The following is a 23,956-nucleotide window of genomic DNA, read 5'->3' on the forward strand; positions in this document are numbered from 1 at the left end:
ACTCCCACCAACTCCAGCTGTAATGGCTGGGGATTATGGGAGTTGCAGTCAACAAATCTGGGAATCCCTTTAACAGGGAACACTAAGCAGTTAGGCTGAAATGAAAAACATGGTAGTGGAGCAAGAAATTCCTACTTAAAACAGGCATGCTGTGACAATATTGCTCTACTTTGCCAAGCCCACATTATAATGAAAACTGATACCAGGATGACTGTGCAATTTAAGCAAGACAGCACTTGCAACACATATGGCTTCAGAATCTCATTTGTGTGGCTATGGTAAAGGTAGATGTGCCTCCCCGCCGCCACCTGATCATTACAGACAATTCAAATTTCATGAGGAAAAGGGAATGATTCCTGCTTTTTCCAATTTCCAAGTTAGCCCATCATAAAGTATCTACTCTGATTACTGATCAGCGTGGATTTGATTTAAATCAAACTGATTTAAATCACGATTTAAATCACTAGCAGGGTGGATTTAAAAAAAAAATCCGATTTAAATTAAAAAAAATCAAATCCACCCTGAAACTGATGCTGGACACATTTTTATTTTCAACCTTCTCAAAACACAGTGCAGAAGAGGATGACCAAGATGATCATAGGCCTAGAGCACCTTCCTTATGAGGTAAGGCTACAACTCCTGGGGCCTTTTAGTTTAGAAAGAAGATGACCGGGGGTGTGGGGAGGACCTGATAGAGGTCTATGAAATTATGCATAGTGTGGAGAGAGAAATTCTCCTCCTCTCATAACACTAGAAACAGGGGTCATCCCATGAAACTGATTGCCAAGAAATTTAGGGTCAACAAAAGGAAGTACTTGTTCACACAATGCACTGTGTGTGAAAAATGGAATTCTCTGCCACAAGATGTGATGACAGCCACCAGCCTGGATGGCTTTAAATGGTCTTAGATAAATTCATGGAGGACAAGTCCATGGCTACTAGTCTGACAGCTATAGACCACCACTAGCATAAGAGGAAAGATGCCTCTAAACCCCAATTGCAGGGAGAGAGGGCATGCCCTCACCTCTTGCCTGAGAGATTCCCAGAGATATTTGGTGGGCCACTGTGTGAAACAGGACGCTGAACTAGATAGGCCTTGGGCCTGATCCAGTAGGGCTGTTCTTATTTCATGCAGTAATGTTTTGGAATGAACTTTGTATTGACACTTTTCATATTCCATTCTGAAACAGCTTGTAGTATTTTTGACTTAGCTACCAGTCTTGGGATATGCTATTATTTTCTTCAGGGGAAACAAATCTCACCTGTTTTGTAACGGATGCTTAACGTATGGTTCAGGACTGACTACCTCCTGACTTGCTGGTGTCTCAGTTTTTTCTTCTTCTGAAGTCTGAGGGTTGGAAGTGGTTTCCTAAACAAAAAGTAAACAAGTAACTTGCATCTTTACAACTGTGATAATACTATGCTGTACAAACTTCTATTTTGCAATTTAATCATGTGCAGGTATATGGCCATGGACATTTGAAAGTCCTAATAGTGTGGATGTGACTATATTATTTTGATGTGGACACACGAAGCCATTCTAACACTGAATGCTTGGTGAAGTAGGTGTGCCTTGTCCAACTACAGATACAAGAAAAAGAAACATTGGTAGACTTACTGTGAAGGGTTCTTTACACACGGAACGAACGGGAGGAGAGAGAGGGTGGGGGAAAGCCACCAGGGATCGGAAACACACGATAGATCGCCAAACTAACCACAAAAACCATCACAGACTCACAAAGGACAGCCATCCGACAACGTGGCAACTCCTTCCCCCCCTCGCACACAGCAGAAATGTAATTAGAAAGGCTGAGATCGCACAAAAAGAAAACAGTACTGACTGTGGAGCAAGACAGGACCAGAACTGGGTCAGATGGGGCGGAGCAGAAGGGGTAGAGGACGTGCTGAATGTTAATTGGCCCTGTCTCGGAGCATGCAGAGCTTGACAACCCATCACATGATGGATGCCCTCCCCATACCTTGGGGAAAACTATGCTAGCACTAGTTCAAGACTTTTATATAATAGTAATATTTTTATATTATTATTAATAATATAAAAAGAGCCGCACCATAACAAATTGTTCTCTGGGGAGCTCACAACACATTTAAACACATATAATGAAAGCATATAAAACATAAATCACAACACAAAACAAAAAATATAACACATTTTAAATCTTTAAAATCAATTTATAAAAGCCTGAGTGAAGAGAAAGGTCTTCACCTGGTATCTAAAAGAACAAAGTGACAACACTAGGCAACCCTCACTGGGGAGACTGTTCCATAAACAAGATACTGCTAAATGTGTTCAGCAAAAGTATCACCATCCTCAAAGAAAGAACCTTTCTCCAATGATGAAAACCCAAAAAGGTTCCATTGCAACAGGTCTCATGCATTTCCAGCTAAATTGTCTAGAAAAGTGGTTCCCAACCTGGGGTCCTCCAGATGTTGCTGAACCACAACTTCCAGCATCACCAGCCACAATAAATTGCTGCTGGGGATGCTGGGGGTTATAGTTTAGCAACACCTGGAAGACCCCAGGTTGGGAACCACTGGTCTAGAACCAGAAGAAAACCAGATTCTGAATACCTCAAAAACCCTTTCATTTTCATTTCACTGAGCAGTTTTTCTTTGTTAGATTTCAACATCATTTATTGTTTTGAAATATAAACCTGTAGAAGGATGCAATTCTAGTCACCTACCACCCCGCTTACTACTTTAATTTGGAAGAGTTATTTGTCTTGGAGATACAATGAAGAAAACAGTTGTTCCTTTGTATATAACTGGAAACTATATACAAAGACACAGAAACATCCCATAGAAAGAAAAATCTAGTATGACCCTAGCTAAAGGATGGGCTCCGATTACAGTGGAAAAGAGGCTGCAGCTCAGTGGAAGTCATGTGTTCCCAGGTCCGGTCTCAGAATCTCTAGGTGGGACTGAGAAAGACCTCTGTCTGAAAACTTTCAGAGCCATTGAAAGTTAATGTAGATAATGTTGAGTTAGATGGACCATTGACCCAATGCTGTATAAGGCAGCTTCATGTGTCCATGACCCTGTACAGGCCCAAGAAATGCTGTAACAGTCACCTGTTTCTAGAGTACCATTAACATGTCTTGGGAGAAGTGATTTTAAGTATTTCCCCTGTCCTTTATAAGCTTAGACTGAATCAGATGCAAACTGCTCTCTGCTAAGAGGTATCCAACAGAATTAGAACTGCAACAATCTGGTTCTTAATTTTATGTTAGGTCACTGGCAATACAGCACTATTCGTTGTGTCAGTTTTGACTAACAGATGATTCACAAGTATGTCAATCACATTTAGTAAACAGAAAAAGAACCATATGACATGACCAACTCAGGACCGATGAAACGGAATTGAGAGTGTCAGCATCTGAATTCTTAGCTGTAATTAAAAGCTCTGATCTGTCTATTATGCTATTCCTTAAGTGAAGAATGTCTTTGAACAATTACTTCATAAAGCTATCATCCCTTTAACTATGCATCTAAGTTAGTCATGCCAGTGTAGCAACCTGCAATGGAATTAGTGTTGACAGCAACACATTAGTTCAACAGCAAGACACTGAACTCAACACTTCACACTTACCCTTGTTCAGAGATACTAATACTATTTTTTTTTGCAGAAAATTTTACAATTCCAAAAATTCATTGTTTCATAAGTTCCAATGCAATATTAGACAAACCTGGCAATTTCAGAGTTGTAATTAATGTTTTTCAGGTGATTATCCCTAGGAAGTATGTGCAAGAGTGCATGTGTGTCATTGATTTGTAAACAAGAGGGTAAATGCACCCTCATAATCAAAACCAAAAATCAAGTTCAAAAATCACCTAATGGCCATGCAGGTCAAAAACCAAAACTAAAGTTCGTATTTCATTTCAGATTCCAAGGAAAACCAAATCTAAAACAGCACAATTCTCCCCCGGCCCCACAAATTCTCAGTACAGCAGAGTAGCATCTCATTCCTTTTCATGAGATGGGAAAGCTGGAAGATTTGTAGACCAGGTTAAGAGTAACTCAGGAAGTTAGTTTTGGGAGGCGCACATGGGTACAGAGGAAAGGGGAAATAGCCAAGAATTGCCCTTCATACGGCAGAAAACTCTGGCACATCAGTACATGAGTAATATGGATGTCAGCCACAATAAATATTTTAGAAACCACATTTCAATTTGTTGTAGTTTAATATTCTGAAATTTAGAATTATAGTCCCATATTTTAACAGAATTGGACTATCCTATATTATTCTATGCCCTGCTCTTACAGGTGCCTAGTCTATGCACACACTAATGCAGGATTTAGTACTCTGAGAATGCAAGTGTAATGCTGACTGACTCTGAAGATACAAACAATATTATTTTAAAGTATTTTAGATCTGGAAAGCAAAGACTAAATACTCACCCTTACTATACTAAGTAACCCAGAAAGATTTTCAATCATGGCACTGGTCAGCCTGTAAACTCTAAATAGTTTAATACAACTTCCTCCACTATGCACACCTGCTTTGGAAGCTCATGAAACCAACAAAGATAAAGGGCCTGTTAACACTGGGAACAATCAGGAAAGGAGTTTCCAAAAGAGCTGTAGTCTTTAGGATTACAAGTAATATGAATCATTCCATATTTACTTGGTTTCTAATAGTTATGAAGCAGCTTGTATTATGCAGAAATGGCTGTGGACCCAGAAAAACAATACACCCTTAAACTATACCTACTCTTGAAAACTGTGTTAAAAATAAGTTGTGGCATTTTCCTGCAGCCAACCACAGAGGGTCAAACTGAACACGATCCCATACACAGGTAATTCTCAGTCCTTTTCTGCCTACAATGAAACACAGCTATTCCAAATCAGGACAATTTACAGGACAACCTAGCCCACAACTAGTGTATTTTTTACTCCCCTGGAACAGATGGCCAACGTGCACTTAGTGAACAAGTGCTCCATTGCACCTACAAACCCTGGTTTTTCCATCATCTCTCAACCCATACTAGGAGAATTGTAGCAGTGAAAAAGCCATGGCTTTGCAATTCATGAATCAGAAGGCCCTTTGGCCACAATATTGTTGCAACTGCGAGTGTGTGCACGTGTGGATGAAAGGAAGCATCCACCCAAGTGTGGAGCGACTGTACGGACGAAACTTAAGGAGGATGAAGCCTGCTTTCGGGAATAGGCTGAAGCCGAATAGGCTCAAGACATACAGAACGAGAGAAATCCCAAGGGTCTAGAGCTTACAAGCAAAGCGTGACGGTAGCTTCATCCTAGCCGGTCCCAAGAGCTTCTCCACGGCCACAGCTCTCTTAAGAAATAAGGGGGGTGGGGGGAAGAGAACAGACCGGCTTGGACACGTTAGACCGAGGCACCTAAAGTATAGCCATGTCTGGCGGAGGCAGGGGGGACGACACAGACACTACAGCGCCTTCGACAGCGGACAAACGGGCCAGGGTCACCTCCAGCCTCCGTGAGGGAGCGAGCGCCCGGTTGGAAAAGTGATGTCGCCGCCAAGGCCGCGCTCGGAAAGGAAACAGGCCTCGAGGAGGAAGGAAGGAAGGAAGGAAGATGCCGGTCCCTGGCAGGACAGGCGCGTGTGCGAGAAGTTATCAGGAGAAGGCGGGGTGTGTGGGGAGGAGGCGCGGGGGGGGGGGACCGCGAGAGAGGCGCCAGCAAGAACGGCACGAGCCGCCTCGGCCTCAGAGCCACGCGCACCGGCACAGTTAAAAAAGAAGGGACAAGTTTTGTCTTTAACACCACCCCCTCCTCTCCACAGAAGACGGGCGGACACACACACGCTTCCTCCCAAGCCCCTCCCCCCACGCCCGCCTGCAGCGCCCCTTTCCTGCTCCTCCTCTCCTCACCCCTTCTGGCTCTTCTCCGCCTCCTCGTCACGCGACCCCTTCCCCCTGTCGCCCCTCAGAGCGCGCGCCGCTCCCCCCACCCGCCCAGGCGGTGACGGCACAATCCCCCCCTCCCGGCCCGTCCGCTCGGAATCCCTCCGTCCACCCGCTCCTCCCTCCTCCCCTACCCCTCAGTTACTCCATCGCACACGCCGGCGCCTTTCGCTCGCCGTACGCGCGCGCCACACAGGCACATTCCCAGGCCGACGCCCCCCTTCTTTCTTTCGTCTCCTTCATGCCGGCTCTTCTGCCTCATCCCTTTACCGGCCTCTTTTGGATGATCTGCCTCGGCCACCGCTTCTCTTGGGACCTTGCCCTTAATTTGTCGGAAGCCAAAGAGGGGGGCCGGGAATGGGGACACTCACCGGTTCCACCGTCGCCATCTTAGATCGCTCTGATCGCACAAGCGCGGAGGGGAGGGGAGAGGTAAAAGGGGAAGGCGGATAACAAATCAGGTTCGAAACCGATTGGCCGGCGGGGCGTCACGTGGAGGCGACGGCCGTTTTGGCGGCTCGGCGCGTGCGCGACGCCGAGTAGCGAGGGAGGGGTTGATCGCCGCGGCCGGAGGGAGGGAGAGCAGCGGCTTCTGGGAACTGTAGTATCGGATGAAGCTCTATTTTTTTCCCCTCCCTCCCTGCCCTCTCCCTTACAGGAGAGACAGTCACGTGGGAAAGGCAGACAGGGGCATGTCAGGCTGAGGCGACGTTGCTCGGAAGAGAAAGTGACCCCTAGAGTCCTAAAACAGCAACTGCAGAAGCCGCCTCCGGGTGGAACTTGTCTGCATCCCACCATTGATGCCTGACGATGCGGCTGCCCCTTTGCTGTCACGGGGATGTCAGCATGTGTGATGCAAGCCCCTCCTCATCCCTTCAGTCACCGGCATTCAGATCCCTATCTAAAATGCGAGGGGGCGGGGCGGAGGGGCAGGGAAGGGATGGCGGGCACATGATCACACTATGTCCCTGCCTCATAGATTTCATAAAAATAAAAACATGAAATGTATATGCTAGTTGACGGATAGCAGCCTAGCTGTCTTTGAACTCGATAATGCGGTCTGCCTTCCTAAACTTGTATACATGAAACAGACAAACATACTCTAAGAAATAATATTGTACATCTTTAAAGGGTAAATTTACCGGTGGTTGAACCTTCTCAGCCCATACGTGTGGCCAGTAGGCCAGAATTTCATTTATTGGGCTGGTCATCAGGGCCAGTCTGGGGGCACTGAGAGGGCGGTGGAATGTATGTGGGGCGGGTGTCGGGTTTTGAGCAGAAGGGGTACTTAAGGGTGGGAGTATTCACTGCTGCCGAGTGCAGCTGGGTGCAGGGGTGCCCTGCGGATGGGGCGCACTGGGAATATGCCCTGTGGGCCAGTCCAGGCCTGCTGGCCATCAGAATGGGAAAATGAAAATCCAGTGGGGAAATGATGTATTTGGTTATTTCATGTTTATTTTTCCACTTTAATATGCGATTTTATGGAGAGAGAGAAATACCCTTTTTGAGCTCAAACACTGTACATGATCAAAGGTACTCTATTCTTACCCCTGATTTTGAAAACAAGCTCCTGTCAGATGGAGGAAAGCACTCATGCTTGGAGGAATGTGGGCCTTAAGCCCCTTCAAAAATCTAGTCCACCAAGAGAAAAAGCATTCTTCACATACTCCGAGGTACACACATTTAACAGGTCCTGCAATTAGTTATGGTTCTGCATCCAGACAGTACAAAATAAGACTCAAAATGTATAAACTTGTGCAAGTTACACATCCATATGTCATGCAACGGCACATGTCTCAAACCTTTCTAAAATAATAGCTTCATAAACAAGCTGGATAAATAATACAATACTTTCAGCACTTTAATAAGCATGCTGACAAATCATATGTAAGAGATGTCCCTGCTAATTGGGCTGCCCCGCTAACTGGGCAAAGAGGCACCTTTTTAACATGGTGATTCTCTTTATTTAGCAGGGGCAGAGTAACTGGCCCTATCCACCCCCCAGCACAGTACCTGCAGTTACTGTTGCCGGTGTCGATCTTGTGTTTCTTTTTAGAATGTGAGCCCTTTTGGGACAGGGATCCATCTTATTTATTTGTTATTCCTCTGTGTAAACCACCCTGAGCCATTTTTGGAAGGGTGGTATAGAAATTGAATAATAAATAAATAAATAAATGATGATGATGATGTCCTTTATAGTCTCCAAGATTGTTCTCTAGCTGAATTAAAGGTTGTTTTATAAATTTAAAATGCCCTTTGGCTGGGTATAAAAGAAATAGTAATTGGGATAGTGTGATAGATATACATCATCAAAATGCTTTCAACCGAAGAATTAAATTAACAGCATGCCAATACAGAGAACTACAATAGGTACAAGCTACAATAAGGTAGATCCAGTGTTAATTCCATGAGACATTGATGTTTTATAGCTGTTTCTCTCATAAACACAAAGTAATCATATATAGATTTAAGGAAGAGCTTATTCAGAAACAACTCCATTTTCTCCTTGTTCATTCCCTCCCTTTTCCTTTTTGACTTCACCCCATACACACTCTACACTGGGACAAAATCCTAAACAACAAAACATAAAGTTACTGGATATAATACAACAATTGATTTATTGTGTATATGACATAAGTGCTATATCTAGAAATCTGTACTGTATTTGTTTATTTATCATATTTTTACACCGCCCAAAACTTATGTCTCTGGGTGGTTTACAACAAGATTAAAAGTAAAACATTAATTAAAAACAAAAACAAAACATTTAAAAGCAAGAAATTAAAAACACAATTTAAAATTTTAAAACAATATTCTAAAAACAACATTAAAACAAAACAATATCAGTTAAAAGTCTGGGTGAAGAAATGCATCTTTAGAGACTTTTTAAAAGATGTCAGAGATGGGGAGGCTCTTATTTCACTAGGGAGCGCATTCCAAAGCCTTGGGGCAGCAACGGAAAAGGCCCGTCCCTGAGTAGCCACTAGACAAGCCGGTGGCAAATGCAGATGGACCTCTCCTGATGATCTCAATGCGAGGTGGAATTCATAACAAAGAAGACATTCTCTTAAAAACCCAGGGCCCAAGCTGTTTAGGGCTTTATAGGTTATGACCAACACCTTGTATTTTGCCCGGAAACATATTGGCAGCCAGTGTAACTCCTTCAATACGGGAGTAATATGGTCTCTCCTGGATGACCCAGAGACCAGCATGGCTGCCGCATTCTGGACCAACTGGAGTTTCCGTACTACGTACAAGGGCAGCCCCACATAGAGTGCATTGCAGTAATCCAGTCTGGCGGTTACCAGCAGATGTACCATTGTTTTGAGGTTGTCTAACTCAAGAAACAGACGTAGCTGGCATATCAGCCAAAGCTGACAGAAGGCACTTCTGGCTGCTGTCTCAACCTGGGACACCAAGGAGAGACTTGGATCCAGAAGCACCCCTAGACTGTTTGTTTTGCATTCATAAGACTTCTAAGCATTTTGATTGTTCAACTAAAGATCATCTAAGACTGTGCATAGTTAAGCATGTGTTTCATCTTAATATATTCCAGCTTCTGGTCTTCAGCTAGTAGTTATATGGGTCCAGCTTAGGAACATTGTGCCCATTTTGTACTCAAGAGGGCAGGGATGGGAAGAGACATAGAATCAATGTAGATCTTTGACTAAACCATGTTAGAAATGTTGGGACTTATTTAGAAATGTTCAAAAATAGCCCATGTACTAAACTGGGGACCAATCAGTCTATTCATCAAGTTTTCAGGTGAGGAGATGCTGTTGACAAGCTCAAACTAAGCCACAATGAATGACATTATTTATTCACATATGTTTTATTAGGCAGGGCCAGACAAAAGGATGAAGAAGCATGTTTATTTATTGCCAGTACCAATAATTTGCCAGGTAACTGCCACATCAGAGATAGAATTACTAATTCCACATGTCTAGGTGGAAAGAAATGATACACCTATTAACAAGAAGCGCTCAGTGACTTTTTTGTTTCTCTCTGACAGCCTTTATAATAATTTTCTAAATATAAAAGGCATAGGGCATGATCCAGCAAAAGTTCACAATAAGCAACTTCTAATGAAAGCAATGGAATGAGACTGAATTCCCAATTAAAATCCCACTGATTTAAACAGGACTTACAGCCTGATCCTTCGATAGGGATGGCCCTTTCATGAGGCAGAGTGAGGCAGTTACCTCAGGTGCAGGTGTAGAGAGGGGTACAACAGGCTGGCTAGTGCTAGCCCCCTGCCACCCTGTCATTCATTGCCACTGCCCTTCCTTGCCCTGCTAGGGCATGCTGTTCATTGCCCTCTTCTTGCCCCACAAGGGGGCACCTTTTCTTTCCTCCAAGGAATACCACTGCCTGGCTTGGTGGCATAATCTAAAAGTGCCCAAATGTTGCCACTGCTGCCTTGGGAGTCACCGCCTGAGAATGCTGAGCACCCAGCTGCAGATGGTAGTGATGAGGGGTGGGTGGGTGATTGTCCTCTGCCTCAGACAGCAACATCTTGGATCACCCCTGTCCTTAGAAGAAAGGACTACTGAGTTCTGTGTGGCTTACTTCCATGTATGTGAGCAAAAGATTGCAACTTTAATCATGACTAACTTTTTCTGGGTCATGCACAACTATATTCTTGCTATGAAACAAAGGAATTTAACTAAATGTATACCAAAACTAGATCATCTTGTCTGGTCTGGGGCTTGAGCTTCTACAGCCATCTACAGTATATGCACAACTATATTGTGAAATCTATTAGTGCTTTGTTATTTTGGATAGGGTTCTAGGGATGAGCAGCGCTTGAGAAACACTTGCCAAGTTTGTAGCCATAATCTAGTGAGGAGGACTCATACTGACACAAGCACTAGTGTGTCAGGCTGAATCATGCCTTTCTTCTTCAGCATCTTGATCCATTCTTATCCTGAACCACAAACTGCACTTAAAATTAATTATTATATCTATATCTATATATCTACTGCCAGTTTGACTCAAAAGAGCTTTTTAGGTGGCTACAGTTTGAAATCAATAATACACAGTAATGGAAAACTCCATTAACTACAACCAATTTAAACAAAACACTAAGGCACAGTTATAATAAAGTACAGATAACTTATAAGCAGTAACATAAATAACTCATTTCCTATTATTTATACTTTTATCCTGCTTCCTAGCCAACTCCCCCAGAGCCAAGCAAAATAAATGTGTTCCAAAATATCCAGTAGAACGAGCTTGGTGGGTCTTTCTTGGGAGGGTGTGCTAACATGAAGGCACCACCACAGAGAAGGCCCTGCTTCTAGCAGAGACCAATCTGGTTTCATATAGTGATAGGATCTGAAACAAAGCCTCACTTAAAGACAGTAGTACATGGGGAGGTTAAACCTGAGAAAATTGCAGCCCAATTCTAGGCATGCTAACTTCATTTCAGTGTCTGGCTGGGCTGGGGAGAAACAGCAGAAGCCCACACAATAAACACCAGAGCATGAGTGGATTAGAAACAGGCACAACTCTGAATCACGACCTATATATCCAAAATAAGAAAATGAAAGAATAGGAAATGCATGGAAAACACATCCTCCCTACAATGCACTGCATAGACATCCATCTTCCAACTTATTGATTAAAGTATTATATTTACAATTGAGAGGAGGGATGGGCAGAAGGTAAGTCAGCATCTATCCGTAAGCCTCTGGGTGATAAGCAAAAAAATGATTTACAGGTTTTTGACTCCTTATTGTTTAACCAAAGCAACAACAAAAAGCCTGTATTCTTTTATTTTCTCAATTAGGCTGCTGAAATGGCTGTGGGGGAAACCAGGAGTCAAAGGACTGTGAGTTCAGTTTTGGTACTGGAATTCCTGAGCATGTGATCGGGGCACCCTGTTCCTTAATTCTAAGTGCCACTATTTTGCACCTGGCTCTAGCTGGTGGGCCATAGAGTTCTAGGTTTTTTTTTTTTTTTTTTTTTTTTTTTTAAGTACAGTAGATTCCTCAAGCCTAAAGCCTGCACACCTTTGATCTATCAACAGAAATGTTGAATTTATGTGCTTTATTACGGACATGCAAGATGGAGCTAGAATGCCATCATTTTGGTTTGGCTACAAGGTCTCTTCCTTCTAGTCTTGTTATAATCCTCCTTTTTAATTGGTTCACTGTTGCTCAGGGTTCTCTTAATTTCTGCTTTCTCTTGAGCAACTTTTGAGTCTTGCCTTTGGCTTTTGTTCTTGCTGAGAAGAACAAAGTGGGGGCGGTGTGTGTGTGTGTGTGGAGGGGAAAGTCAGATCCCAGAGCTTGAAGCCAAGATTTATGCACCATTTTATTGCAAAATATTACAAGTGAAACCTGATGCTGTGCAGAAGCTTGGACTGTTCATTCCATACAATTATTTGTTTTTAATGATCTTATGCTTTAAAATCTTGTTCCTAGACTCTGAATAGTCAAGACTATGCTCACATCTCTTCTGTGCAGCCAATATATTACACACTTCTTGTAATGTTTTTCAGCCACAACAGAAGATTTGGAGGTGAATAATGAAAGATAATACATCTCATTTTGGTGTATTTTATGTTTTTCATGCAAATTCAAACAGTTTTAGGATACACCGTCCTTAGCTCAAGGATCAAGTACTGTGGTCCAATAATAAACATTACCATTACAAGCAGTGCATATGGAGTCTGAAGGCCAGGAGCCTACATAATTAAAATAAATAAAATTAAAGTAAAAGAAGCTTTGCTAATAGTTTCATATTAATTAGCAAGGCTCATTTTATTCATTACATGTCCCGCTTTACTCCAAGAAGGTCAGGGTAGCATGCATTCTTCTTCCTTCCCCATGTATACTCACAACACTGTGTAGGTTAGACTGAGATATGTTCCAAAAGTTACGAGGTGAATATAATAGCTGAGGGGGGATTTGAATCCAGGTCTGACACTCTAAACACTGCTTTATGCTAGCTCTCCAAGTCCATCAGTCCCTAGTTTGAGCTTGTACTCACTGAAAAATTAAATCATGCTTACAAAATATATGCCTTTTCTAGGAGCACTTCCCTCTTTAAAATTACAAATATTTGTCACTCTGATGAAATCAAGCAAGAATGATCTGTAAAAACCTTACATAGCTGATTTTAAATGCGCCTTGTAGTTGACTTTGGAAAGCACTAACCAGTTTTAGCGTCCTTTCCTTAAGGAAAGTAAGCTTATGAGATCACCCAGCTTTCTGTGTGCGTGTATATATGTGTGAGTCCCTCTATCAACTTCGCAATGACTGGACCGATTTGAACCAAATTTGGTACTGCTGTAGTGAGTGCCACATAGGGACACCTCAATGTCATAGTTTTTGATGATGTCATTCCACCCCAATTCATGATGGTGGATGTGTGAACATTTGAGGAGCAAGTGGGCTAACTTGTGAATCACCCAACTGATTTGAACCAAATTTGCTACAGCTGTAGGGACACATAGGGATGCCTCAATGACATAGTTTGTGATGATGTCATCCACCCTGATTCAAGATGGCAGACACGTAAACATTTGCTTGTTGACTGTCTAACCGATATGAACCAAACTGGGTACAGTTGCAGTGAGTGACGCATAGACACACCTCAGTGGTGTAGTTTGTAATGAGGTCATAAAGATAGTGGGCGCATGACCATTTGAGGTGCAATTGGACTGCCTCAACTTGTTAACTGCCAAACTGATTTGAACAAAATTTGCTACAACTGTAGGGACACATCAGTACACCTCAATGGTGTAGATTCATCCCTTGCTAAGTGAGCAAAGGGGCACCTTTTAAAAGTGGTGAATCTCATTATTTAGGGGTAGAGCAACTGGCCCTATCCACCTGCAGCACAGCATCCCTTCAGTGACTGTTGCTGGCGTCCATCTTATGTTTCTTTTTAGACTGAGCCTTTTGGGGAGAGGGAGCCATCTCATTTATGTATTATTTATTTATTTCTCTATGTAAACTGCTTTGGAAACTTTTGTTGATGTCATCCACCCTGATTCAAGATGGCTGATGCCAGTGTTCCCTCTAACAGGGAGTCCCAGATGTTGTTGACTACAACTCCCAGAATCCCCAGCTGCAGTGGCTTTTTCTTGGGGATAACGGGAGTTGTAGTGAACATCTGGGACTCCCTGTTAGAGGGAAAACTGGCTGATGCGTAACCATTTGAGGTGCAAGTGGGCTAAATTGTGGACCGCCTAAATGATTTGAAACAAATTTTGTACAGCCCTAGGGACACATAGAGACATCTCAGTGGTGTAGTTTGTAATAAGGTAATCTAGCCCAATTCAAGATGGAGGACACATGAATATGTGAGGCACAAGTGGGCTAACTTGTGGACTGCCTAACTAATTTGAACTCAACTTGGTACAGTTGTAGGGATACGTAGGGACAACTCAATGGCATAGTTTGTGATGATGTCATCCACCCCAATTCAAGATGCTGGATATGTGAATGTTGGCCTGTGGGGTCCCACAGGGTTCGGTTTTGTCCCCCATGCTGTTTAACATTTACATGAAACCACTGGGAGAGATCATCCGGAGATTTGAACTAAGTAGTCAGCCAGCGTGAGCTACTAAAAGCCAGCGTAGTGTAGTGGCTAGATTGCTGGACTAGGACTGGGGAGACCCGAGTTCAAATTCCCCTTCAGCCAAATACTTGCTGGGTAACTCTGGGCCAGTCACTTCTCTCTCAGCCTAACCTACTTCACAGGGTTGTTGTGAGGAGAAACGAGGCCATGATGGGTTGGATGTGGGCTAATAAACTGAGACTTAATCCAGACAAGACAGAGGCAATGTTGGTAGTAGGAGAGCCAATCAGAATGAGGAGATTCTACTGGTTCTGGATGGGGTTGCACTCCCTTTGAAGGAGCAAGTCCTTAGCTTGGGGGTATTGCTGGACCCAGCTCTGCTTTTGGAAGCTCAGGTGGAGGCGGTGGCCAGGGGTGCCTTTGCACGGCTTTGGCTAGTGTGCCAGCTGCGTCCCTTTCTCAAGAAGGCAGATTTGACCACTATTACCCATGCCTTAGTCACGTCACAGCTGGATTACTGTAACATGTTCTACGTGGGGCTGCCCTTGAAGCATATTCAGAAACTGCAGATAGTGCAAAATGCAGCAGCTAGGATTTTATCTGGAGCTGCCCGCTGGGATCACATCACACCTGTTTTGAAAGAGCTGCACTGGCTACCAGTTTGTTTCTGGGTCCAATTCAAGGTGCTGGTTTTGACCTTTAAAGCCCTTAACGGTTTGGGCCTGGGATACCTGAGGGACCGCCTGCTTCCAAGGGTTGCTGCCCGCTGGACAATTGTTATGGCCCAGGCCACTCATATTGGACTACAACTCATAGCCCAGCAGGTCAGGCTGAGACCTGTGTGTCTTTGCCAGCAATTCCATTGAGAGAAACATTGATGCAAGGCCTCACTCAACTCTGAGTGAAATGATTAACTCTTAGGAGACAAGCTGGGAGCTAATCCCTTACTTCCTCTGGTAGAATGCTTACCATGTTGATGTCACCTATATTGTTTTGCCTTAGTCAAATGCATTGCTTAACTAGCCTCAGACAGGTACCCTTTTGCTGTAACTTTGAACATTCTTTTTTTAAAAAATAATAATTACACACTAGATAGATTTACACAAGAAGTAATTTAATTGCTGTCTCACAGATACAGGAGAAACTCGAAAAATTAGAATATCGTGCAAAAGTCCATTAATTTCAGTAATGCAAATTAAAAGGTGAAACTGATATATGAGACAGACGCATTACATGCAAAGCAAGATAAGTCAAGCCTTAATTTGTTATAATTGTGATGATCATGGCGTACAGCTCATGAGAACCCCAAATCCACAACCCCAGAAAATTAGAATATTACATGAAACCAATAAAACAAGGATTGTAAATAGAACAATATCGGACCTCTGAAAAGTATAAGCATGCATATGTATTCAGTACTTGGTTTGGGCCCCTTTTGCAGCAATTACTGCCTCAATGCGGCGTGGCATGGATGCTATCAGCCTGTGGCACTGCTGAGGTGTTATGGAAGACCAGGATGCTTCAATAGCGGCCTTCAGCTCTTCTGCATTGTTTGGTCTCATGTCTCTCATCCTTCTCTTGGCAATGCCCCATAGATTCTTTATGGGGTTCTAGTCAGGCGAGTTTGCTGGCCAATCAAGCACAGTAATCCCATGGTCATTGAACCAGGTTTTGGTACTTTTGGCAGTGTGGGCAGGTGCCAAGTCCTGCTGGAAAATGAAGTCAGCATCCCCATACAGCTCGTCTGCGGAAGGAAGCATGAAGTGCTCCAAAATCTCCTGATAGACGGCTGCGTTGACTCTGGACTTAATGAAGCACAGTGGACCAACACCAGCAGATGACATGGCTCCCCAAATCAACACAGACTGTGGAAACTTCACACTGGACTTCAAGCATCTTGCATTGTGTGCCTCTCCATTCTTCCTCCAGACTCTGGGTCCTTGGCTTCCAAATGAGATGCAAAAGTTGCTCTCATCAGAAAAGAGGACTTTGGACCACTGAGCAACAGACCAGTTCTTTTTTTCTTGAGCCCAGGTAAGACGCTTCTGACGTTGTTTGTTGTTCAGGAGCAGCTTGACAAGAGGAATACGACATTTGAAGCCCATGTCCAGGATCCGTCTGTGTGTGGTGGCTCTTGATGCACTAACTCCAGCCTCAATCCACTCCTTGTGAAAGTCCCCAACACTTTTGAATGGCCTTTTCCTGACAATCCTCTCCAGGCTGCGGTCATCCCTGCTGCTTGTGCACCTTTTTCTTCCACACTTTCCCCTTCCACATAACTTTCTATTAATGTGCTTTGATACAGCACTTTGGGAACATCCAACTTCTTTTGCAATTACCTTTTGAGGCTTTCCCTCCTTATGGAGGGTGTCAATGATGGTTTTCTGCACAACTGTCAAGTCAGCAGTCTTTCCCATGATTGTGATTCCTAATGAACCAGACTGAGAGACCATTTAAAGGCTCAGGAACCCTTTGCAGGTGTTATGGATTGATTAGCTGATTGGAGTGGGACACCTGGAGCCTAGACTGTTGAACCTTTTCACAATATTCTAATTTTCTGGGATTGTGGATTTGGGGTTCTCATGAGCTGTACGCCATGATCGTCACAATTATAACAAATTAAGGCTTGACTTATCTCGCTTTGCATGTAATGCGTCTATCTCATATATCAGTTTCACCTTTTAATTTGCATTACTGAAATTAATGGACTTTTGCACGATATTCTAATTTTTCGAGTTTCACCTGTATAGCTTAGCTTCTTCCTTCTTAAACAACCCCTTTTGACTCTTTAGCACTCTTTGGAGCAAGAGGCGCTAGGAGCCTGCCTCTTAGGCAAAGAAAGACCAACAACTTAAGAAATGCAGATGTCTGGAGAACAAACAGAGGAACAAACTACTTCCTGACAACAAAAAGACAGTATGCAGAGGATGCTGCTCTGAACTGGTCTAACAAAGAAACAGTTTTGTCATGAGAGGGAAGTTTTATGACAAGAGTGACTGACACTTTGGAGATCCATGACTGAAATTGCTATCTTGAAAGAACTCCTAGTGCAGGTCTATAGGATCCAGCTGCTATAAAAGGGGGTCTCTGGACATGGCAAATGAGCAAGCTTTGCCTAACCAACAGATCTTTGTTCAAGAGCAATCCCAGAGTTCGCTGTTCAAGCTGCGAGGCTAAAGCAGGAATTCTTTCCATGAACAAGGACTGTCTGTGACCTCTGCTGCACAGTGAGAAGTCAAAACTACCCAGACATGGTGCTCTCTCTCTCTGCCTTGCTCTGAGCATCTACCACCAGCCTGCCTGACTGCTTGAAGCCTGCATCGTTCCCAAGCCCCAGCAACAAACAAGTCCTTTGAAGCCTTCTCGGTGAACCTGGTGAGATGCCTATTCAACGAACAACTCAGCCTGCTCCCCCTTCCCTCCTGCCTACTAATCACTGCCATCCCTGTCCTAAGCCCTTCCTTCTTTCTTCTTTTTCTCTGTTTCTCTCTAAATGTTTTATTAAGATTTGTTAGACAGCTGTAATTATTGGTTGTACACACATGTGATAGCTAGGCACATTGCACAACACCTTGAACTGGAAACATGTTTAATTTGGATGACCTGTTTGAATTTTATCCTGATGAGCAACTTTCTGTAATAAAGCCCACTGAACTTTCTGAGTGTGTCTTCCTCTATCTCTGTTTGCGCATCCAGATCCTACATGGTCACCATCTCCAAGAACTAATTCAGTTTATGTATGATGTGACTTTGCCTCTTTCCCTCTGAGCATATACAGAGTGTGAAACCAGGTGAAGCTCACAACAAGGTCATCTGAGGGGGCTCAGCTGTCATGCACGTGGGACAGGGCCTTCTCTGTTGCTGCCCCCAGACTCTGGAATGCTCTTCCGGTTGCTATCACAGTTTTTAGAAAGCATGTGAAATTGTGGCTTTTTACCCGGGCTTTTATATGATTGTCTCTACTACTGCTTCTTTGTATGGTTATCTTATGCTTGCACTTTAAATATGTTTAATCAAATCTATGTTTCTATAGTTTTAGCTTAACATTTTAATTGTGTAATGTTCATAGTATTGTTTTAATTTTTGTGTGAACTGCCTTGGGATTGTTTTAATGAAAGGCGGTATATAAATTTAACAATAAATAAATAAATAAATAAATGTTTGAGGGGGAAGTTGCTAATTATCAATTAAGATTATAGTATAAGGAAAGTAGGCAGATTAGTTCTTACCAGGACTAAATTAATAAAAGTAAAAATAAAAATAATAATTCTTAATTAATAACAATTTTAATATTAAAATTTTAATATTAATATTGAATATTATTTAAATATTAGACTATTAATAAAATAGCATAAAATATATAGGAGAGTGAGAGAGAGAATGAATATGATCCACCTAACTAAAGCACTTTTAGGTCCCATTGGTTTTTGATGGGAGAGAGTTAGACATGAACTTCTTCCCTATTAAAAACCAGTGGCATATATGTGCTTTATTGAGTTTTCCTCCCACACCAAAAGATACTTTTCATTGTGGCCCCTGTCCAGTTACAGTCATGCTGCAAGATGCTGTGCATGACTAATAATGCAGGAGAGTAGGCTGGGAATTTTGTTCCTACCAACAATATGTAACATGGCTCCAGAGCTCATTTTGATCTGATTATGATTTGAAAGCACATTATAATGTGGATGGGCATCAGATATGTATCTGTATCCACATACAATCTGTGAAAGCCTCCCACATGCCCAGATCTTCCATGCTGGAGGGAGAGGCAGATTTGTTAATGTGATATATCCAAAGTGCTGCCCAAAGCATCATTCTTCAAAGAAGAATACTTTTCAACAAAAGTACTCTTCTTTGAAGAATGATGCTTTGGGCACATGTAATGTAATACAGGACAGTATACTGCGGATGTCAAAATTGTAGCTAGCCATATGAAGAGACATTAGCTGTGGAATATTTTAAACCATGGGTGCATAAAACTGTGGTGCATACCTCCAATTACCTTTGCATTCAGGGATGCTACAAAGTTAAAACTTCAAAGAGCGTCCTTCGTTTTGACAACTGGGAATGAATGTTTCAGAAGCCTTTAGAATTATCATGTTTATAAGGGTATTTTTTTCTTATCCATGAACTGCCAACTGTACCGTTCTTCCCTGCAGCATTACACTGACCTCTCCTTTTGCTTTCTGAATGACGCCCTAACCTTGCCCACTTCTATCTTTGAGTGAATCTGCAGAAGAATGATTGGAATGATGCTCTAAATCAGTAATCCACTCATCCACAATGCTACCTTCCACATCAGGCCCTCCAGTGTCAGAAGAGGAAATCTGGATGCTTGGCTACCAAATATATCCAGATATACTGAATATGTGAAGGACTGCCTGCTCCCAAGGGTTTCTGCCTGCTTGACAAGATCATCAGAGGAGGCTCTGCTCCCCATGCCGATGGTGTGGTGAGAGAGGCTGGATTGTTGAGTGCATGGGACATGGCCTTCTCAGAATGACTTTGGCTTTGGAATGCTCTCCCGGCTGGCATCCGCTCCTCAGTCTCCTTCACAGTTGAAGGGAAAAAGTAAAGATGTGGCTCTTCACCCAGGATTTTAAATGCAAATATTGTTTTTACTGCTGCTGCTTTGTGTTTTATGTATTAGTTTTTAATGGGTTATTAAATTTTTAAACAGAGACATCATTTTTATATTTATATTATTTGTACTTTTGTATTTTAATTTTTGCATTGTTTTAATTTATATTGTAAACCATTTAACCACCTCCAATTGTGTTACACAATGTGGTGAAAGAAATTCACTTTGCACATGCCCAGAGGCCTGCAAGGTACTATTTTACATGTTGGAGGGGCAGGATTGAGCCCCAGCAGCAATAAGGAGGAAAAAACAACAACAGAACAAAGCAGGATTCAGACTTAGTTAGTCATGACAAAGTCCAACTGAAACGAATGGGACTTAAGTTAGTAATGGCTAACTTAACTAATGGGTTTCAATGGCGCTTACTAGACTGGATGCTGCCCTTATTTTTCAGACAGTCACCAGCCAAGTCCCGATGTGTTTCGACAACACCGGACTGGCTGCAGACTAAACTAGTCACGACTAAGTCCCAGGGAAATTAATAGGGTTGGAGTTAGTAATGACTCGTCTCATTGATTTCAGGGGCGCAGAGTCATGATAAACTTACTCCAGCTCCTGATCGCAGGCTCCGAGGGTGACCGCAACTAAGCCCTGCAAAAAGCAACTTATACCCACCCGCTGCTGCTCCATTCAGACCTCTGCTTGGGTCTCTCTCCGCCGCCCAAGCGAGCGTCTCTTCGCGGAGGAAGACCGGAAAGGCCCGGCGTGGAAGCCACGCCAGCGAGGGGAGGCAGGCCGGGGCGGCAGCTCCTCCCCGTTTCAGTCAGAGGGGACCTTCAGGCGCAGAGTTCCGCCTTTCCCTCCTCCCTTTCCCGGTTGCTGCCGCCTGCCTGGGTCGCTCCTGTGGCGGCGGCGACGGCAGCAGCAACAGCAAGCAGCATGGCGGCCGTGGAGCCCAGAGTGTGCGAGACGGCGGGTTGCAGCAGCGAGGCCAAGCTGCAGTGCCCCACCTGCATCAAGCTGGGCATCCAGGGCTCCTATTTCTGCTCGCAGGTAAGGGCTTTGGGGAGCCTCCGTACGTGCAGGCGCCGGCGGCGGCGTGGTGGGGCTTGCTAGCTGGCTGCTGCTCCCTCCTCGGACCTCCAGCCGGGCTCCCCTTGCCTCCGCGAGCCATCTCCCGGCTTGCCCGCCACCCTGGGCTCCTCTCTGGCCAGAAGAGCCGCTGCTGCACTTCCCTCCCGCTTCCCCTCGTGGGTCTTGCTTGCGAATCCCTACGACGTTCTTCTCTCGGGTGGCTCGCCACGGGGCAGGTGTGACTCCGGGCGTGTGAGAGAGCGAGGGCTGGGCCTGGCCTCTTGCAGCCCGAGCCCCAGGCAGGCGCCTCTTCCTCGGAAGGAAGTCCCACCGAGTTCAGCGGGACCTACTCCAAGCCCGCTTGCTTGAGCAGTAGCCTTTGGGCAGCGGGGCTTCCCTCGCTCTTTCCCCAAGTTTGCCACCTTTTCTCTCTGTCCCCACCCCGAGGTCTCAAGGCACAAACACCCCTTTTGCTCCTTAGAGGTTTCCCTGGCTCAGTGTAAACAATGCTAGTTCCTGATGTTCTTGTGGGGTTTAACTGGCAGAAAATGTGAGGTGACATAGGTGGGCCTGTGCCCGGAAGGCGAAACATCTAAACCAGCCGGGGAAGAGAGTCTCCAGTGTTGCCTCTTAATTTTTTTCATCTGTGCATGGAATCAGTTTTGGTCTGAGAGGCAGTAAAGGCAATGCCTGCAGGCGTGCATTCAGAATGGGGCCTTCCTGATTCAACCTGAGTGGGATCTAAAATTAACTGAGTGGACATAAGAAAAACCTTGTGTGTGCATGCACATGTGCATGCCTTAGAGGGAACACTGGAAGAGATGTGTTACTACTACTGCTGTTACTATTGCTATTACTACTGCAAGCAGGCCACAGAAATGCTGAAGTGGATCTCCTTTTGTGTCTCGCACTCTGTGTTTCCATGCACGACAGCTGTTTTATCTATTTGTTTTAGCTCTGTCATCAAGATTTGCAGGGTATTTTCAGAGAGAAGAGGGCTGGGCATGGCTGTGTTTTTCCAATCTGCTTACAAGTAATTGTTTTGGTACCCCAGACATTTTACTCTGTTGTGGAGTGGATTCCACTGGCGTTGTTCCCTAAAAGCATGCTAGCTACCTGTTGCACCTGCAGGGCCAGCGAGCCAGGCAGAGCTGAGGGGTTTCAATGCGTGGATGAACCAGTGGTGCTGGTAGGAAAATGGAACCAGGCTGCTGGCCCTTAAGATCTAAAAAGTTGCAGAGCAGCTTTTAAAATGATGCCTGGGGGATAGCTGACAGGAGCTGGGCAGTATCTGGTTCGGCAAATGCCATCCCTTAAGGTGTGAGGATGTAAATGCTCAGATAAACCAGAAGAGGACAGAGTAGAATCAGGTAAAGAGCACACAGAAGCATGTACTAGCTGGTCCAAGGGATCAAATGCCCCAAAGAAAGCTAGCCCATACCATTTAAGAGGTTCTGTGTACAGGTGCTTGCTTATATGTCAATGCCAGAAGCCTCTGAGCCAAGATGGGCAAGCTGGAGTACTTGGTTGCTAATGAAAACATAGATATAGTGGGCATAACAGAAACATGGTGGAACAGTGAGAACCAGTGGGACACTGTTATCCCTGGATATAAACTCTATAGAAAGGACAGGGAGGGGAGCCTTGGAGGTAGAGTAGCACTGTATGTTAAAAAAAGGGATAGAATCTAACAAGCTGAAAACCTAGGAAGACTGGAGTCCAGTGTTCTCTCTAATTTTTTTCATCAGTGTGCGGAATGAATTTTGTTCTGGACAGCAGTATCAAGGCAGCATGTGTGCACATGCATTCAGAGTGGGGCCTTCGTGATTCAACCTGAGAGGCATCTAAAATTAACTGAGTGGACATCAAAAAACTTGTGAGTGCGCACACGTGCGCACGCCTTAGAGGAAACACTGCTCTAATGCGTGTGCATGCCTTAGAGGGAACATTGCACAGTTTCTATCTTCCACAGAAACTCTGGGTGACAATACAAGGCCAGAAAGGAAATGTGCTACTATGAACATGCTACTGCCCTCCTGATCAAAATGCTGACAGTGACTGGGAGTTGCAGAAGGAAATCAGGAAGGCGACAAAGAGAGACAGAGCTGTAATAATGGGTGACTTCAGTTACCCACACATAGACTGGGTAAACTCGCATTCAAGTAATAACAAAGAAACCAAATTTCTAGATATGCTGAACGACTGTGCCATGGAACCAACCAGAAAGAAGGAGACGTTGGACTTAATCTCGAGTGGTGCACAGGACCTGGTGCGAGATGTCAGTGTCGTGGAACCTTTAGGGAACAGTGACCATAGTGCGATCAAATTCAGCATATATGCATGGAGGGAATCACCAAGGAAGTTTAACACAGACACTTTCAACTTCAGAAGAGGAAACTTCTCTTAAATTAGGAGTTTGGTGAAAAGAGAAATGAAAGGGAAAATCAAGAGAGTTCCTTCGCTCCAAAATGCATGTAGTTTATATAAAACCACAATAACAGAATATATACCAAAAAGGAGGAAAGGTACTACCAAGTCCAGAAGGATGCCAACATGGCTAACACGTAAAGAAAAGAAGCTATTAAGGGGAAGAAGAATTGTTTCAGAAATTGAAAGGCCTGTAAAGAGAACAGGAAAGAACACAAACAACCTATAAAGAGAACAGCAAAGGACACAAAATCTGGCAAAAGAAAAGGAGACAGTAAGGGAGGTGAAAAGAGAATTTAAGGAACATTTAGCTAAAAGCAAGGGGAATAACAAAATACATCAGAATATGTGATGTAATATTTTAAATACATCAGAAGCAGGAAACCTGCCAGGGAGGCAGTTGATCCATTAGATGATCAGGGTGTGAAAGGGACTATGAAG

At 43.9% G+C, this 23,956-nt stretch overlaps 2 protein-coding genes across 5 annotated transcripts in view; one reads left to right on the top strand and one right to left on the bottom strand.

Moving 5' to 3' along the window:
- The window catches only part of EIF4E (eukaryotic translation initiation factor 4E), a 36,557-nt gene extending 15,838 nt beyond the window's left edge, over positions 1–20,719 (bottom strand). The window contains exons 1-2 of one of the 4 annotated variants that reach the window (XM_053252265.1): positions 20,690–20,719; positions 1,263–1,369 (exon numbers count right to left, since the gene is read on the bottom strand). In XM_053252265.1, the coding sequence (XP_053108240.1) occupies positions 1,263–1,369; positions 20,690–20,704 (122 nt within the window). In that variant the 5' untranslated portion in view covers positions 20,705–20,719. Of the gene's footprint in view, positions 1–1,262; positions 1,370–1,618; positions 1,790–5,868; positions 5,951–6,272; positions 6,498–20,689 lie in introns of those variants that run through there. The other 3 variants (XM_053252264.1, XM_053252266.1, XM_053252267.1) reach the window with 3 other exon arrangements.
- A 4-nt stretch (positions 20,720–20,723) lies between these two features.
- Positions 20,724–23,956, top strand: part of METAP1 (methionyl aminopeptidase 1) — a 29,155-nt gene continuing 25,922 nt past the window's right edge. Inside the window, exon 1 of the mRNA XM_053252263.1 lies at positions 20,724–21,067. Coding sequence (XP_053108238.1) covers positions 20,954–21,067 — 114 coding nt within the window. The 5' untranslated portion in view covers positions 20,724–20,953. The remainder of the gene's footprint in view (positions 21,068–23,956) is intronic.

Source organism: Hemicordylus capensis, chromosome 5 (genome assembly GCF_027244095.1).
Source record: "Hemicordylus capensis ecotype Gifberg chromosome 5, rHemCap1.1.pri, whole genome shotgun sequence".
Classification (NCBI taxonomy): Eukaryota; Metazoa; Chordata; class Lepidosauria; order Squamata; family Cordylidae; genus Hemicordylus; species Hemicordylus capensis.